General features: G+C 46.8%; 1 protein-coding gene and 1 long non-coding RNA gene across 2 annotated transcripts; one reads left to right on the forward strand and one right to left on the reverse strand.

Annotated features, from left to right (window-relative positions):
- Positions 1-6,481: 6,481 nt before the first annotated feature.
- On the reverse strand, positions 6,482-12,500 carry LOC142836664 (uncharacterized). The gene is made up of 3 exons (XR_012908136.1): positions 12,459-12,500; positions 8,300-8,509; positions 6,482-6,611 (listed from the first exon to the last, which is right to left on the reverse strand). It is a non-coding gene; the product is annotated as an uncharacterized LOC142836664 (long non-coding RNA).
- Positions 10,871-13,541, forward strand: LOC142836662 (ral guanine nucleotide dissociation stimulator-like). The gene is made up of 4 exons (XM_075951109.1): positions 10,871-11,322; positions 11,849-11,896; positions 12,362-12,562; positions 13,236-13,541. The coding sequence occupies exons 1-3, from the start codon at positions 10,883-10,885 to the stop codon at positions 12,549-12,551; spliced, it is 678 nt and encodes a 225-aa protein (XP_075807224.1). The 5' UTR covers positions 10,871-10,882; the 3' UTR covers positions 12,552-12,562; positions 13,236-13,541.
- Positions 13,542-17,811: the final 4,270 nt, after the last annotated feature.

Here is a 17,811-nt window from a genome sequence, read left to right on the forward strand (position 1 = left end):
CGTTGGGAAATCCTGAGTTCTATAATGGTAAGGGTGGGGGCACCGCCTGAGGGACAGCTGCCAAGGTCCATTCTACTTCAGAACACCATGGTTCTGAGACCCAGGTTTGAGCTTGACTGGCTGATGTCAACAATGCTGACTTTCACTGAGAAGTGAAGAGGATAATAAAGTTATGTCCTGGTCAAAGTTAGCCAAACTACCTGGCCCAGAATATTTATTGAAAATAAAAAAAAAACCACAATGTACTGTAAGGGTAATCTATCCTGCACTATATCCCATAGTATATAACGGAACACTTACTACTCTATGTTCCATGGTTTCCTATACTACACTACTTCCAATTTCCCAATGTAGATTTTCACATAGGTCCTAGGCATTACATTAGTTTGGGTGATTTAATTTAAGCAATATCCCCTAGGAATAAATAAACTACAGTTATATAACACAGGTTACATCTTGGATGTGAAAATAACATGCAAGAAAGAGACCTGTCCCAAGGCCAACCCTCCTGTTACCAAATGGCTGTTCACCAATAGCGCTAAGCATCTAACTGATCCATTCAGTGCCTTGATACACTTGATGTCTATCAATCATTCCTGCCACGTTGGTCAAGTTGCCTCACAAGCAGGCATTGTTTTCTGGCCTCTAAGGGTTTCATGGATTGTAAATCCATTCAAAACTCATCAAAACATATCAGCTTCCACTTAAAAATCTATTCCGAAGTGTGGTGCTTTTCCATTAGTCCAAAATGCCACTAGAAAACCCACAGTGACAATCTCGCTCAGTAGCAAGCGCATTTATTTCATTTTAGCCTTGGAAATGAGCTTCACAAAATGTCACCTGGTTCCTGCGGTCTTCTGGTCAATGTATTTCCAGTGCAGGAAAATAGTGCAGGCTATGGGAAGGGGGGGGTGCACACATGTGTGGAGACCAGAGCATCTCCTGCCCCTCTCTCCACCTTATTTTTGACACACAGTCTCTCACAAACCCTAGCGCCTACCACTTCAGCTGGGCTCACCGGCCAGCATGTCCTGACACTCACTGCTCTCTCCACGCCTGCTCAGCCCTACTGCTGGGCTGCAAGTGTGCACCCAAGACACCAAGGTTTCTACACGAGGGCTGGGAATCTACAGCAGCTGCTCCGCCGGCTTGCTGTCTCCCCACCCCAGATGGCCGGCTCTGATTATAAAGATCACAGTCTAAATCAAATCTCTCTGGGAGGTGCAAGAGCGGCAGTGGAGGGTAGGCTTCAGTTTCCTCCTGGGGAGCAGAGTTTAACCCCAGAATTACAGGGATGTTCACTTCCCTGGAGGGCTCAGCACAAGTTGGCAGGCACGTGTCTCCATGCCAGTCTGTGATCTGAAGTTTGGCTCGCTGCCACTCTCAGCAAAGTTGAGTGGACTCTCCATGTGCTTTCTCAGTGCGTTCCAGAGTTCACTTGCTGCCCAGATAACACCTGAAATCGCTCATCGTGGATTTTGCCCGGGAGATTCTGCAACTAAGTATCTGTTATTTTGTCTTGTGAAATCACTGGCTCTCACAAAGACTTTTCAGACAGTGAAACTAACGACTGTGTACCATACTCTGGGGTAGATCCACGTCATTGCAGTTGTCTAAAACGTCACAACACCAAGAGCAAACCTCGACACCATCCACAGTCTTTGGGTGATGAGAGTCTGTTTATAAATTGGTTTATTGCAGGAAGCACCTCACTCCAGTGGGGGACACTGGGAATGTGAGAGGCATCCTCTCTAGTTTGCTCTGAAACTAAAATTAAATGAATAAGGAATTAATTGAAGAATAAAGTCTATGGGCTGGAGGGATGGTTCAGTAGTTAAAAGAAATTACTACTTTTGTAAAGACCTCAAGCTTGGTTCCTAGCACCAGTATGGCAGCTAACAATCACCTGCAACTCCAGCGGGGGAAGAAAAACTTCTTTAAAAGTTTATTTTAAAAACTACCCCTCCATCCCTCACAAAAGAGTTCACTTCCTTTAGATAGTTAGCTCTAAATGCTGGAAGCTGCTTCTTTAAATGGAACTGGAACCTGCCTTGCTGAAATCTCCTCCATTGTCAGGTGGGAACACATTCCAGAGAAAATCTGTGAGTGCTCAATTTCAGCCCATCATGGAGTGTGTTTGGGATCTCCAGCTCGGGGGCCCCACTCCAGACCCTGCACCCAGCATGCCTAGCAGCAGCTCCCTGGGACTGCCCTCCCCATTCCCCACCCAGAAAGGCCTGCGACCTGTGGGTCCACCTCTGGAGGGCATTTCAAGCCCCCTCCATGTAGTTCTCCCTCAGTGGTTTCCTCCTTCTCCTGAGACCACCTGGAAGTTGCAAATGCTTTGCTCATTAAACCTGAACTTTTAATTCAGCCTCATCTGATTTATTACATTGGCAGAGAGATTTAACATCAGGGTACAGACTCCTTTCAGAGTGACTTTCAAGGATTTGATTTTTCTTGAATTGTGTGTATGGGTGAGTGCAGGATATATGCATGTGGATAGAGGTGCCCGGAGGGACTGGAGATGTTGGTGCTAGCTTCCTCTGGACATGAAGGCTGTGAGCTGCCTGACAAGCACCCTGGGAACTGAGTTCAGGTCCTCTGTAAGAGCACCACAGGCTTTTAACCACTAAACCAACCCTTCAGTCCCTAGACTGACTTTCAACAATCCAAATACTTTGTTGCCTTTGAGTCCCCTTTTAAGACAACCACTGCATGAATTAATTGTATACTGTGTCCCAGATATCTTTCTAAATACTTCCATTACATTTATTGGAGGGGCAGCATGTCCTGTCACGTGTGTAGAGGTAGTGGGTTGGGGGGTAGAATGTATCTAGGACCTGGGGATAGAACTCAGATAATCCAGTGTGATGGCAAATGCCCTTAACACTGCGACATCTCACAGGCCCCATAGCAGACAGCTCTTTAAATGCGCCTGTATGTATCTATTATGGGCACAGTTAGTGTCCAGCAAGACGGTTGAAACACAAGCTTTCTTCTGGATCAGGCTTTTTCTTTCCTCTCACTGTCCAGCCCAGCAAAGCTTGTCCCATTTCCTCAGTGGACAGCAAGTACAGAGAGCACAATTCTGGAGCCAGGGAAGGAAGTCTGAATGACAGGATCACAGCTCTGGGAACGTAGACCTGCTCTTCTGGCTGCAGGTCTCTCACCCCTAAATGAAATGCTTAAAGCACCAGATCTGTGGGATCCACTACAGATGGGGCAGAAAGGGCGGCAGCAGGTGTTCTTTGCAGAGTTGGGGGTGAGACTGGGGGATTGGGTTTGGAGGGGCAGAAGGAGAGGTGAAGATCTGCTCATTGCCTCCCTGACTCCCTGGCTGGACTTGTAACAGCTATTTCAAATGAGGATAACCCTGAGCTCCTTCTTTTCGGCACCATTTCGTCATTATCTGATTTTAATATCAGTTTCTTCTTAAAGCCTGTCTATAAAGGCTCCTCGCTTGACTACCCAACACCTACCTGGCTGGCTCTGATTATAAAGATCACAGTCTAAATCAAATCTCTCTGGGAGGTGCACGAGCCTCAGGCCACACACAGCTGATTCACTTCATCCAGTGAGGATTTTCCTAAGAAAAGTGCCCAAATGGTGCCACTAACTGGGGACTAATCAATCAAGCACATGAGCCTGTGGGCACATTTCACGTTTGAACCACAACACCCTTCATAAGACTATAAAGTTCAGACCCTGCACTCGGAACTGATTGCACACTTGTTTTTAAAATCTTTGACAAGGGAGATTAAAATTTATAAAGGAACTTAATCAAATCTATTCCCTAGGACAAATAAGAGTCCTAACCCTTCTGGACAAGCATGCCTACTGAATTTCTAAACATTTCTTCCTCTGTTAGTGAAAAATAACATGAAACAGGCATGAGGTGTGTAGACGATTATACTATAATCGGACTATTATACTATACTCCCGCATAGGGATCCAGCCCCGCCTTAACCCTATTGGCAACTAAGTTTTGGAAGTTAGAAGTTTAAACAGGGTTAGCAGAGCTGCCTTGTTTCTTGAGGGTCTAGGAGAGAAGTCATTCCCACGCCTGTTTCAGTTTCTAGAAGTTGTCTACATTCTTCTTGGTTTGTGGCCCAGCATTACCCCATCTTCTGACACAACTTCACATCTCCTTGTCAGCTTCTGGTCGCCCTCTCATGGTGGTATTTGTTAGTTACTCTCTAGAAGATCCAGGGCAACTTCCTCGCTGCTATTCCTTAACGTAATCGTATTGATAAAGTCTCTTTTACAACAGAAGAGAGCATAGTCACAGGCTGTAGCAACTGGAAAGTCTTTAAAGAATCATTCTCATTGCCAGTCAGAGCCAGGAGGAATCTCTGTGGGTTTGAGGCCAGGCTGGTCTATAGAGTGCGTTCCAGGACAGGCAGAGCTACACAGAGAAACTCTGTCTTGAAAACAAAAACAAAAACCCATCAGCACACCCATTTAACATTTCACAGTGGCGTGGCAAAGTTGCCAGATTTTTTTTCCAGGCAATATGTAAATTTAGGGCGGCATTAGTCAAATTACCAGGTAAATTTGTTAAAAAGTTGAAAATGTTAGTTTTACTGAACAGAAAGATAAAGCTCTCTTATATAACTAAATCAGCTCTAGGGAAGAAGCCCAAATGAGTGCAATATTTAGAATAGTTGAAGATTTTTGCAATAAAAACCAGGATGGGATTAGGCAGTGAGATAGCACTTCATATCAGAAACCTAGAAACATTGGGCAGAATAAAGTCACATCATGAATCTATGATGAAATAAATTCACTTGCTGCACACACACACACACACACGTTCTATCAATTCTGTTCTCTAGAGAACCCTGACTAATCTGCAGCCCAAGAGAGAGAGTTGTGCAGCAGCCAGCAAAGCTAAAGGGGTGGGGCCGTCTAAGTCAGCCCTTTGACATTAGACACAGAGCTACAGGATTTGGAGTTTGGGGGTTTGGGTCTTGCTTTGGTCCAGTATTTCCTCACTGTCCTCTATTATTTTACCATGTGTTTTGGAATGATAATGTATAACTGTGCGATTGTATATCAGAAGTATGTAGTTTGATTTTTTTTAGAGGAGGATTACAGTTAAGAGAGTACTGTGAGATTGTTCAGACTGAAAGACTAGGGGGACTTTTGGAGTGGGGCTAAATGCATTTTTCATTCTGCTATGTGGGCCACAAGCCAACAGGAACAGGTATGGAATGTGGCTGTCTGAATGAGAATGACTCTCATAGGCACAAGTATTTAAATAGTTGACCCCCAGTTCGTAGAACTGTGTGGGAAGGATGGGGAGGTGTGGCATTGTTGGAAGAGGCGTGACTGTGAGCTCTCTTTCTGCCTCCTGTGTTTCAAGATGTGAGCTCTCAACTGCTGCTCCCACATCATGCCTGTTTCCTGCTGCCGTGCTCCCTGCCAGGACCATCATGGACCCATCCTCTGAAACTGTCAGTCCCGTTTAGAACTTTCTCCTGGAAGCTTGTCTTTGGCATAGTGTCTCCTCACAGCAATAGAAAAAAAATAGAAAAGTAACAAAGACAAGATGCAATCTCATTCCTTTTTTGATACAGCGTTTCTCTGTATCTTTGGATCCTGTACTGGACTTGCTTTGTAGACCAGGCTGGCCTTGAACTCACAGAGATGCCCACCTGTCTCTGCTTCCCCAGTGCTGGGATTAAAGACATGCGCCACCACAGCCTGGCTGCAATCTTCTTCTTATGTATATCATAAAACCAAATATAGCTATCTAAAAAGTGTCAAATATTGTTACGGTAACAAAATGACACTCATTGATTCTTTCAAAGAGTTTTATGGATTTTCATATCTGTTATTCTGAGCTTTCTATGTGCTGAAAAGCAAAATGAGTATTAGATTGAAAAAATACACAATGTCTTTAGTTACAAAATTCAGGGAACTTATTTCTTTAATAACGAAAATATACTTTGACTATGGCTTGAATTTTGAATAATGTGTTCACTGCATTAACCAGCAGGTAATTTAAACTATCCAAAAAATCTGTATCTTGCTCAATTTTTGTTTTGTTTTGTTTTGTTTTTTGATTTTTCGAGACCGGGTTTCTCTGTGGTTTTGGAGCCTGTCCTGGAACTAGCTCTTGTAGACCAGGCTGGTCTCAAACTCACAGAGATACGCCTGCCTCTGCCTCCCAAGTGCTGGGATTAAAGGCGTGTGCCACCACCGCCGGCTTTCGATTTTGTTTTATTTCATCATAATTTGTTGTCAGAAGCTGGCCAGCACTAACTTGGAGGCTTGGTCCCCCTGTTACCAAAGACAGCCCCAAGCTACTCTTCCACAGCGTTGCTCAGAACCTCCTAAGAAAATGGCTTCCTGAATCCAGCTCACTGAGACACTTAGATTAGCTTTGAATGAAATGAAATTCCTCTTCCCAGAAGCACATCCTTGATTGTTTCTAGATACCACAGGAAAGAAGGGTTTTTAAACTCACATAGTGTCCTTGAGTGGGATGTGAGCTGCTCACGGGTCTGAGTCGGTTCAGAATTTGGTGAACGTGAGTGTAAATGCTTGCCTCCCCAGTCAGGGCCAAGGAGTCACTCGGCAGAAATAAATGTTCGTGAATGTTTCTAAGGAAAAGATCACATCAGATTTTCATCACAGAAATGGTCCTTTAAGTTCTGAACTAGCACCTGAGCATACAGGTAAAACTGATGCAGTCACACTGTGGGGCTGGGTGCGGGAGCAGAAGCATCCAGAAAGCATGAGGAACTGAAGAAAAGGAGGCCTTCCTTTCCCACAGGAACCACTGCGGTCACACCCACAGACTGAAGCAGACTCTTCATGCCCAAATCTGCATGCCAGCACTTCCTCAGTGAGGTTAGAGAGTTTGCTTGCTGGACGAGATTTTTAAGACAGGACAAAGGCTACAAATCCATCACAGTTTTAAAGCCCCTCCCCCCCTCTTACCATCTGGAGCAGCGAGGGACTCCCGTGGTCACAGGAGTGGTGTGCAGCGTCCTGTACTGCATCTGCAGACGCTTTGACGCCTCTGTTCTCTTTCTGGAACACAGTGACTGTGTGAAGATTCCTGGGCTACTCTGATCCAGAAAATTCTAGACAGGATGGCCTGCCTCGTTCTGAGACCCAACACAATGAGTGCCTGGGAGTTCGCCAGGTAAACATAGTCTCATGAGTGAGTCCCGTGAGCATGGCCTAAGGAACCCTCAGTGGAGCCAGGCCGAAAGTGATGCCTCGTGGAAGTGTGAACAATCATCTCACAATAACAGTAACAATAATTTCCTTAGTCACTCCACTGTTGAGCGGTTTGTTATGTGGAATTGACAACCAATACACTAACATCCCCGAGCCTCCTTGTTCTCACCTGTAAAACGAGGAAGAGAACTGCTTCCTCTGAGACATGGTCAGTTCGGTTCTGACGTCAGCGAGGTTCTTCTGACCTCCCTGCAGTGCACCACAAGGCCCTGGTGCTCATGAGGTCTGAACCATGGGCAAGTGAGGCCTGGTGCCTGATGCTGGGAACAAAGTGAGGAGCACCCCGCAGCATGAATTAGACAGCATGGTCATAGGAACAACGGCGTTCAGGGAGAGGGATAGCAAGTTTGCCACAGGGGGTTGCCTTCAATTCCAGGAGGGGATGGGGCCTGTCAGCATCCCTGTGTGAGGATGTTGATGAGGCAACATGGTCCACCAATGTGGGGTGGCCTGGGAATACTCTTGAGCCTTGCAAGGAGCCACAGGGCTGCACCAGCTGAAGCCCTGTCCACACCCCCACTGCCCCCTCCTCTAGGGATGTGCTGCCGCCTCCTTAGTAAAGGAGAGCTGGCCCGTGCTCTTCCTGCTACGGACAAATGATTACTTTGAACCCTTGTAATTTAAGTACAGAAATAAATTTTCATGTAAATTGTCCAATATTGAACACAAATAGACTACAAAGTCATATGATACTATTGTTTTGTATAAATTCATGTATATATTTGAGATATTATTAACAGCGCCCTGACTTCTTTTTTACCATTTTTTAAGTTTAAGGTTTATTTAGTTTTACATTTTTTTTAAAGATTTATTTACCTATTATGAATAGATATTCAAACTGCATGTATGTCTGCATGCCAGACCAGAAGAGGGCACCAGATCTCATTCCGGATGAGTGTGAGGAACCATGGGGTTGTTGGGAATTGAACTCAAGACCTATAGAAGAGCAGCCAGTGCGCTTAACCACTGAGCAATCTCGCCTACCCACACCTCAGACTTGTACTTATAAACATCCCACTGCACTTTCCCCTGGCATTCTCACCGGCTGTGTCCTGTTCCTCCACACGGGGGCAGTAGTGAAGCTCAGCAGCCAGTGGGGAAGATGGGAAGTGGGGAGGAGCTGCTGAAGGCTCCAGGCCTCCTGGCTGGATCTTTCCCCAGTGTCTGTCCCTGCACCGCTTCCCTTGCTGGCAAATTTTCAGAATAAAGGAGGAGACATTGGTGATGCCTAGGTGCAGAGACCTGAAGGAGTCTGTAATATAAATCAAAAAAAAATTCAAAAAAAGCACATGATTATAATTAACTATACAAGTGCCTCACTCTTGACCCTGGTTGTGGTGCATGCTTTCATTCCCAGTACTCAGGAAGAGGAAACAGGTGGATCTCTGGGAGTTCCAGGCCGGCCTGGTCTATAGAGTGAGTTCCAGGATAGCCATGGCTATACAAAGAAATCCTGTCTCAAAACAAAACAATACAAAACATTTTTTAAAAAAAAATGCTAAAAAAAGTCCCACTCTAGATCCTCATGAAAACCCAACACACAGATGATGTGTGTTCATATTTCACAGAGAACACACACAAAGTAGCCTAGAAGCGAGGCAACATGGCAAGGGTTTAAGGTGTGCTGGGGCAATTATGATTGGGTTTAGAATTCCAGATGCAGGTCAACAATAGGAGTTCAGATTGTAAAGCTGAGGTGCTGCCTGTACCCAGACATCCTTAGGAGCAGTGAAATAGGAAGCACCTTTGTATCTGTGTCACTAGTGCACGTGGAAGGAGGGAGGGGGCCTAAGAGACTTTTGGGAAAGCCCTGTGTGAGAAGACTCAGGTATGGGGACCCCAGGAGTGACCTCACTTTCTTAACTGTGACATCACAATGCAGAAACCTGCAACCAGGCAGCCAACTGCTTACAGACAGCCCAGAAGGCTCACTTGTCTTGAGACAAGAGTGACGATTAGTCATGAGTTGCTGTAGCTGGTGGAGTTGCTGCTGCGTGAGTAATGAAAGAAAGAAGAAAAGAAGGCATGGCGTAGGAGGTGTCTGGAGCCGCCTGGTTCGAACTTGGCGCCAGCACCTCTGGCCATTCGGCCAAATGAGAAGGGGCAGAGAGAGCCAGGCCAACGTAGGCCAGGTAACCACTCTGAAATCTCGGTTTTCCCAAATTTCACTCTTGGTGTTTGGCAGAGTGAAGGGGTCAGGAGAACGTGGAATGATAATAACCAATCGTGAATTGCAGTCCTGTGCCAGTTTGAACCACCCACCCTGATCTCTCCTCAGGTGGCAGAAGACCAGAAGAACCGCTGCCCTGGGGACCAGAAGGAGTCAGCCCCGGGGGACGTTACTGAGTCCGCCCCCAGGGACCAGAAGGAGTGCCTCTCCGGGGACCCAATGGTCTCCTCCCCGGAGGCCCAGCTGGAGTCCCTCCCCAGAGACCCGATGGGCTCCCTTCCTGGGGACCAGATGGGCTCCGGCACGGAGGACCAACAGGACTCTGTACCCGGGAACCCAAATGATTCTGTCCCCGGGGATCCGAAGGGCTCAGCATGGGAAGACCAGCCGGGGTCTGGCCCCAGGGACCCAATGGGCGCCACCCCAGAGGACCAGCCAGACTCGATCACCAGGGCCACCACTGCTTCTGTACTTGGGGACCCTATGGGCTCCATTCCTGAGGACCAGCTGGACCAGCAAGACTGCGTCCCCGGGGACCCGACTAATTCGGTCCTGGGAGACCCAAAGGGTCCCACCCCAAAGGACCAGCTGGACCAGCAAGACTGCGTCCCCGGGGACCCGACTAATTCGGTCCTGGGAGACCCAAAGGGTCCCACCCCAGAGGACCAGCTGGACCAGCAAGACTGCGTCCCCGGGGACCCGACTAATTCGTTCCTGGGAGACCCAAAGGGTCCCACCCCAGAGGACCAGCTGGACCAGCAAGACTGTGTCCCATGGGACCCGACTAATTCGGTCCTTGGAGACCAGATGGGTCCCAGCCCAGAGGACCAGCTGGACCAGCAAGACTGCGTCCCTGGGGACCCGACTAATTCGGTCCTGGGAGACCCAAAGGGTCCCACCCCAGAGGACCAGCTGCACCAGCAAGACTGCGTCCCCGGGGACCCGACTAATTCGGTCCTGGGAGACCCAAAGGGTCCCACCCCAGAGGACCAGCTGGACCAGCAAGACTGCGTCCCCGGGAACCCGACTAATTCGTTCCTGGGAGACCCAAAGGGTCCCACCCCAGAGGACCAGCTGGACCAGCAAGACTGCGTCCCCGGGGACCCGACTAATTCGGTCCTGGGAGACCCAAAGGGTCCCACCCCAGAGGACCAGCTGCACCAGCAAGACTGTGTCCCAGGGGACCCGACTAATTCGTTCCTGGGAGACCCAAAGGGTCCCACCCCAGAGGACCAGCTGGACCAGCAAGACTGCGTCCCCAGGAACCCGACTAATTCGTTCCTGGGAGACCCAAAGGGTCCCACCCCAGAGGACCAGCTGCACCAGCAAGACTGCGTCCCTGGGGACCCGACTAATTCGGTCCTTGGAGACCAGATGGGTCCCAGCCCAGAGGACCAGCTGGACCAGCAAGACTGCGTCCCTGGGGACCCGACCGAGTCTGTCCTTAGAGACCCGATGCACTCCACCCCTGAGGACCAGGAGGACCTGACGGAATCCATCTGCGGGGACCCAGTGGACTCCGCTCCGGAGGACCAGCCTGAGGCCACTCCTGGCCAACCGATGGGCTCTGACACTGGGGATACGATGCGTTCGGCCCCACAAGACCAAGACCAGCCGGAGTCCATCCCCGGGGACCCGGTGGACCCTGCCCCCGGGGACCTCACTGAGTCCTTCCCTGGGGACCCAGTAGACTCCGCCCCGCAGGACCAGCTGGAGGACCAGAAGGACTCAGTCCCAGGGGACCCTAAGATCTTAGACTTCGGGGATCTGGAGGAAGTGGTGGAAGACCTGATCACTTCCCTTCAGAACGGGGACCGCGAGCATCTCATCGCTTTCCTGAGCACCTATCCTGCTCATACCACCATCGAGCAGGTGCTGGATGTCATCTTCAGGCGGTGAGTGCCCACTTCCGAGCTCAGAGGCCTCACATCCTCTTGTCGTTTATGGGAAGCCTCTGCTTTTCTCTGAGCCTACCTAGTTGCTAGAGTCTTGTCAGAAGCCAGCAGCATGTAGTCAGACATTACTACCTCCAGGTTGGGCTCTAGGGACTGCTGTGACCCTAATGAGTGTGAGTGTGGGTGTCCTCTGCACCTTCAGGAAGCTCTCTATCCTTGGCCAGTTTTCCTGAAGCATTGGTCAAAGCGCTTCTCCCATTGTAAAGGAGGTTCTAGAATTCATATCGGAGCACCCGATAGAGATGGGTCTTGAGTGGAGACCCGAGGAGGATAATCCGAGGGAACCTGTGTCCACTGAGATGTCCGGGTAGACATACTGCACAAACATATTTGAAGCACCTACAGAATGCAGGTGAACTAATAACCTGAGACTTTGATTCTGCTTCAGGAGTCAGCAGGCTCCCCAGATGTCTTTTAGGTAGGGAACTGGGACCCCACAGGTAACATCCTTCCTGATCTCCTCCAGGTATGCATGCTTCCGCCCCGGCTGCCAGGAGGATGAGCAGCTCAAGAAGTAAGTGAGCTTTACAACATGAGAAAGAAAGGCCTTGGCTCTGCAGGGTGGGCTCCCTTGGGTACCAAGGGTGAGGGATGGCCGATGCTTGGGGCTCACGCTCCACGTTTCTACCACCATACACCATACTGAGGTCTAAGCATTGACTGGAGGGTGAAAAGAACTGCATGGGCATGGTCCTTGCCAAATGGGGATATGGGGAAAGCCTGTGGCCTCCGGTGGCCCTCTGAGACTCTACTACCCTCATCTCAGTCCATGGCGTGAAGGCTTGCTCAGCTGTGCTCCATTAGAGCCTGATCATGGGGCGTATGGAGTTCCCTGCTCCCATGGACCTCTCAGCCCTGCTCATTGTATGGCTAAGGGCTAGATAGCCTCTCCTTTGCAGTCTCACATGCACGGAGTCTTGGGCGGGGTGGCAAAGGAAAGTCCAGGCCACTGGGTGCCCTGTCTGTCCCTTTCCACCAGCACCATTTGCACCCTCCTGGACACGTGGACGAGCGTCTTCCCTGGGGACTTTGCCACGACATCCGGCATGTCCGCGCTGAAGAAGGTAAAGACCTACCTGATAATCCATCTGCCGTACTCGGACGTCCTCATACGGGTGCACGAGCTCCTTACGAGACTGCTCTCAGAAACTTCGGAGGAGAGCGATTAACAACAAGCCAGGTAGGTGCTTGACACTGTGAGGAGGTCTCAGGACCTGGTCTCAGGTCTCAGGAATGATTGGGGGATTGCCACACCGACTCCAGTGTCGTCTGTGTGACATGACATACGTCATTATGCCGGTCTGGAGCTGCGTGTCCTATGGGGCCAGGCTTCCTGGAGGTCCATGGCAGACAGCCCGGTATAGGCCGCCGTTGAGGCATAGATGGGTTTCTCGATTAGCTGGCTATGCAGGATATGGGCTTTGCACGATCTCTTTTATGATAATGATATTCTTTATATCTACAAGACAAGGATTATCTCTTCAGGAACAGCTCTGGGATAGGGAAGCACAGTATGGGAATGTATAAGACTACAGCAAAAGAACCCTTGCCATACACGGGGGTGTATGATGAGCAAGGGAATAGAAGGGTTAATGTTGACGGACAAAGAGTGGTATAATATACTATGAATTTTTATGGATAGGCTTGCTAGATCCCAACCCCCATGGTGTCTGTTGCATGTGAAGGTACAAAAAAGTATATTTCGGCAGGTGCAGAGAGCTGTCAGGCACATTTGGTCACTAGAGATAAAGAAAGGGTTAGAAAGAGGAGCTTGGGGGGAGGCCCAGATAGCTCCTGATCTCTTATTTCCTGTGGCGTTTGTGAGTCATCGAGCTAACTGTGTCTGGTTCCAGGGTGACACATCTGGAGACCTCGAAAACTCTGCTGCTGCTCTGTGGAGAAGAGGACGACTGGGGGAGCCAGGAGCGCATGGTGCCGCCGCCTCCATCAGCTGCCCTCAGCGACCTCAGCCATGCCCTCCTTCTTGTTCCTCACAAGCTGCCTTACTCACGAGAACATGCTAATCACCAGATGTGTCACAGATGACAATAGTGCACCCTCCTGATCTCCCTGTTGACTTAGTGCTGGCCTTAACCCCTGTGTGTGTCTTAGTTATTATTGTCTGTAGCGGGGTCAGATAGCTTTTTATAATCTTTTTAAAGCGTCTTTTATATTAAGTTAATAAATAACTCTGTGACCTTGACCAGAACCTTAACTGTGAAATTGTGAACTCCTGGAAATGCTGCCAATCAGGCTCAGTGCTTTATCAGACCTACAACATTATGAAGTTTAATGACAAATAAACAAACATTCCCTTCCCTCGAAATCCTGTGTGCATCGACAAAGCTTATCTAACATTGATGCTCTTTTGAAACCTGGCATTTGACAGTGGCATTGGTAAAAGCTAAAATTATAGTACATCTTGGAGTACTGAAAATGCAGCCCTGCCAGCAAACCAAATTTCCATGAAGGATGGTGAAGGCATGGCGGGGGGTTGGGGAGGTGTCCTGGCTGGGCGTGGGGTGGAGTGGCACGCAGGTGCATTTGTGCGCACGTGTGTGGAAGGGTGTGCGTGCATACGTGTGTGTGTGCATGTGTGCGTGTGTGCGTGTGTGCGTGTGTGTGTGCATGCATACATGTGTGGGTGTGTGTGCATGCGTATATGCCTGAGTGTGTGTGCGCGTGTGTGTGCATGCATACATGTGTGGGTGTGTGTGCATGCGTATATGCCTGAGTGTGTGTGTGTGTGTGTGTGTGTGTGTGTGTGTGTGTGTGTGTGAGTTTCCTGGTGATGAAGAGGAAAGAGGTTTATTTCCTCATCAGCTCAGATTCCTGTGTGCTTCTTACTAGCAGAAAAAGTACTTTTTGCACAATCTAAAATTTCAGAGTGCTAGCTTTGACTTTTGCTCTTTGCCCTCTCCCCTATGAAGTAATAGCACAGACAGTATTTTTAGAAGCATTTCTTCAGCTTTCCTAATCCTTGCCTTTCAGTTTCCTGCATCCAGGGTGCTTCTCCGTGGAGTTATTTGCTATTTGTACGTACGCTATGTATTCAGGGTTACCTTTTCTCTACTAAGTAAAATATTAATCTCCCTTCAAAAAATTTAAATAAAAGCAATCTTTTCACAGCCCTCAGTGTTGTACAATGAAGTGAATCGACTTCCCCCCAGCTCTATACTTTCCTTGGTAAAGGCACTACTAAACAACAATGGACAGAAAGAATCAGAAACAGTAACAACTGAAGAACTTTTTCAAGAGGACACAGAATTCAATTGTCTACTAGCACTCTCCTCAACTATCAGTAACTCATAATAGCTACTGCAGACAGCTCTTCATGAAAATGTATCATTTGGAGCACCTGCTGGGGTTTCAGTATCAGAAAGACTGCCTTAAGAGGGTAGCATCTGCAATTTGCATTATAGAAAATGCAAACAGGTTAATAGAAGATATTCTGAAAACTAGAGGGGATCTTAAATAAATTATTTGCTTAAAGTCATAGAGCTCTGTAAGCTAACAAGAGCAGTACCCTCTTCAATTTGCTTCTTTTATAGTTCCTGTGGCAACAGGTTTGCTATATACTGCAAAATTCTTTATTAACCCTGTATGTTGTAGTGGGGAGAGGATGAAGTTTCAGACTGAGGACTGGATTTTGAGGTTCTTTCTTTTCCTTCAGAAGGTCCTAAGAAGTCAGACCTGGAGTCTGTTTCCAAACATTTTTCTTCTCTTTCCTGAAATGAGGCATATAAACCCATGGCAAGTCAGGATTGTACTGCAGGGAAACAGATGGGCAGAACAAAAATGATTTACGGAGGTTGTACAAGTTCTAAGACACAAAAGTCATCTGAAGATTTCAGAGTTGAGCTAGTTTCTACAGACAAGCGGAATACTAGATGGAATGATTCTCTGAGCAGGAATAAGTGACACTAAATCTTTGCTAAAGTATTTTATATTTAGAATTGGGGGGACTGGAGAGAGAGCCCCGTGGTTAAGACACACACTAGCATTCTTCCCAGCACCTGTCCTGGGTGGCCAACACTGCCTGTAACTCCAGTTCCAGATCTGATGCCCTTTTCTGTCCTCAGGTGCACAAAGGTGCACAGATCTCTACAAAGATACACAGGCATATACAAAATTAAGCATATATATGTAAAATAGTTTGGGATTAAAGTATTTCAAAACTTATTTTTTTAATCACTGATAAGATGTGAATTAGATGATTACTCTAAATCTAATTTTACTAACTTAAAAGGCAATCCTAGTCCAAGTCAAACAACCTCACTGGACATCAGTTCGTCAGAAAAATGAGGGTGAGATCAGTAAGAGCCAAGCCTACTACAGACTGAATGTATTCTCTCTCTCTCTCTCTCTCTCTCTCTCTCTCTCTCTCTCTCCTGTGTGTGTGTGAGAGAGGGGGGGGGAGAGAGAGGGGAGAGAGAGAGAGAGAGAGAGAGAGAGAGAGAGAGAGAGAGAGAGAGAGAGAGAGAGAGAGAGAGAGAGCAGCATGTGCAAGTAGAAATCAGGACAGTTCTAGAGATCAGTTTTCTCTAGCCACCTTGTGGGATCAAACTCAAGCCATCAGGCACATGCCTCTGCCCCAAGCCATCTCATCTCCTGAGACTAAATTGAAGACAGAGAATTCCGAATAAGTTCTATCAGATCCTTTTCCATTTTTAAACCTCATGATACTCAAATTCTAAATCAATGCTTCTAGTCTCTTGTTCATCTATAAAGTCACTGTATTTCCTAAAAATAATTATTTCGTTTTGTTTTTAAATATTTCATTAGTTTGGCTTGACATCACTTTCATTAGAATATCACAGTTGTTCAAATTCTACAACACAATGTCAATTAACACATAAGCTCACTTCACTGTTTAAGTGACCTGATGTGAGTCCGAGAAAGAAATGTGAATACAGTTCCCGTGCTTCCAACTCTGCTGGGGAACCAGATTCCAAAGTTGTTCTGTCTTGAAAAAAGAAAATGAATTCGCTACAAAAATAAAACAAAACTCTCAACCTAAGTGTTTGTATCAAACATCCCTCCCCTCCCGACAAAGTCGCTGTAATTCAAGATCAATAGAATCTATTTAAAAATCATTTCTAAACAAAACCATCAAGTAACAACAGGAAACTCTACAGTTAGTGTACAAATGCTTTTTCCTGTAACAAACTCTGAATTTAGTCATTACACTCGATCTTTTAATCTCAAGTAATGTCAATATGAGAGCTTTTGATTCTTGACGAGAATAAAAGAACTGAGGAATGCCCTCCTTGGACAGCTGGAAGAGGCTGAAGCAATGTCTCAGTGGTTAAGCATGTACTGTTTTTCCAGAAGACGTCAGCTTGGATGCTAGCACACACTGTCAGGAGGCCTGTAACTCTAGCTCCATAGGAGCTGACACCCCTTTCTGGCCTCCACTGGCACCTGGACCCTTGTGCACATAACCACACATAAGCAAAAGATAAGCATTAAAAATTATTGGGCTGTTAACAATGGTACTGTCAGAACTCCCACAAACATTCTATACTGCCATACAGAAATTAATGTAGAGAATAAGAAAAAATTTAATTTCATAGTACCTAGCTGACTTTTAATAACTTAGAGTCTCAAACTAAATAGCCATATCTCATATGATTTACAGACTAATGGTTAATTTACCAAATAGGTAGCTGTTAATTATTTTTAAGTTTATTAAGGAGTGATAAACAAAGATCAATATAACCTAACCCAATTTCTTTATTCTGGTGAAGGAGGGCAAGAAAAAAAAGTTATGTACCAAGCAGTTTTAAAAACTTTTCATAAGTCGTTCATTTACTTAATGTTTTCATATCAACTCTACAACTCTAAAAAGAGTTTTCTTAAGATAAACAATCCCTGCAAAAGCAGAAGTTGAAGTTGTTCAGACAGCGTTTCTTTAGCTTTGAAGCCTGTCCTGTAACTAGCTCTTGTAGACCAAGCTGTTCTCGAACTCTCAGAGATCCACCTGTCTCTGCCTCCCAAGTGCTGGAATTAAAGGCTTGTGTCACCACCACCTGGCTTTTAGTTACTGTTTTAACAGACTTAACCTTGTTAAACCAAAGGAATGTAATTTGCCTGGAGATGGCCTTCTTCCTCAAGGACACTCCAAATAAAGACAAGACAGGACAGTAAGTTGCCTCTTGATCTTGGTAGTACAAGCATGTGATTATAGTGATCTAGAGCTATTTTTTATTTTACCAACAGAGAATTAAAGGATAAGACCCCTCCATGCATCCTTGTACTCAATAAACACAATTTCCTTTTCCTCCTCTCTCCTTTCTCTAAGAGTCCAATCCTCTGCCCAGAGCAAGAACTGGGCAAGAAAGATGACAGACATCAGTTTTAACATTCTTAAAATATTAAATCAGTTTAACACATTTAAAAAAGGTGAGACTGGGAGCTGGAGAGATG

The sequence above is a fragment of the Microtus pennsylvanicus genome, chromosome 16, assembly GCF_037038515.1.
Source record: "Microtus pennsylvanicus isolate mMicPen1 chromosome 16, mMicPen1.hap1, whole genome shotgun sequence".
Lineage (NCBI taxonomy): Eukaryota > Metazoa > Chordata > Mammalia > Rodentia > Cricetidae > Microtus > Microtus pennsylvanicus.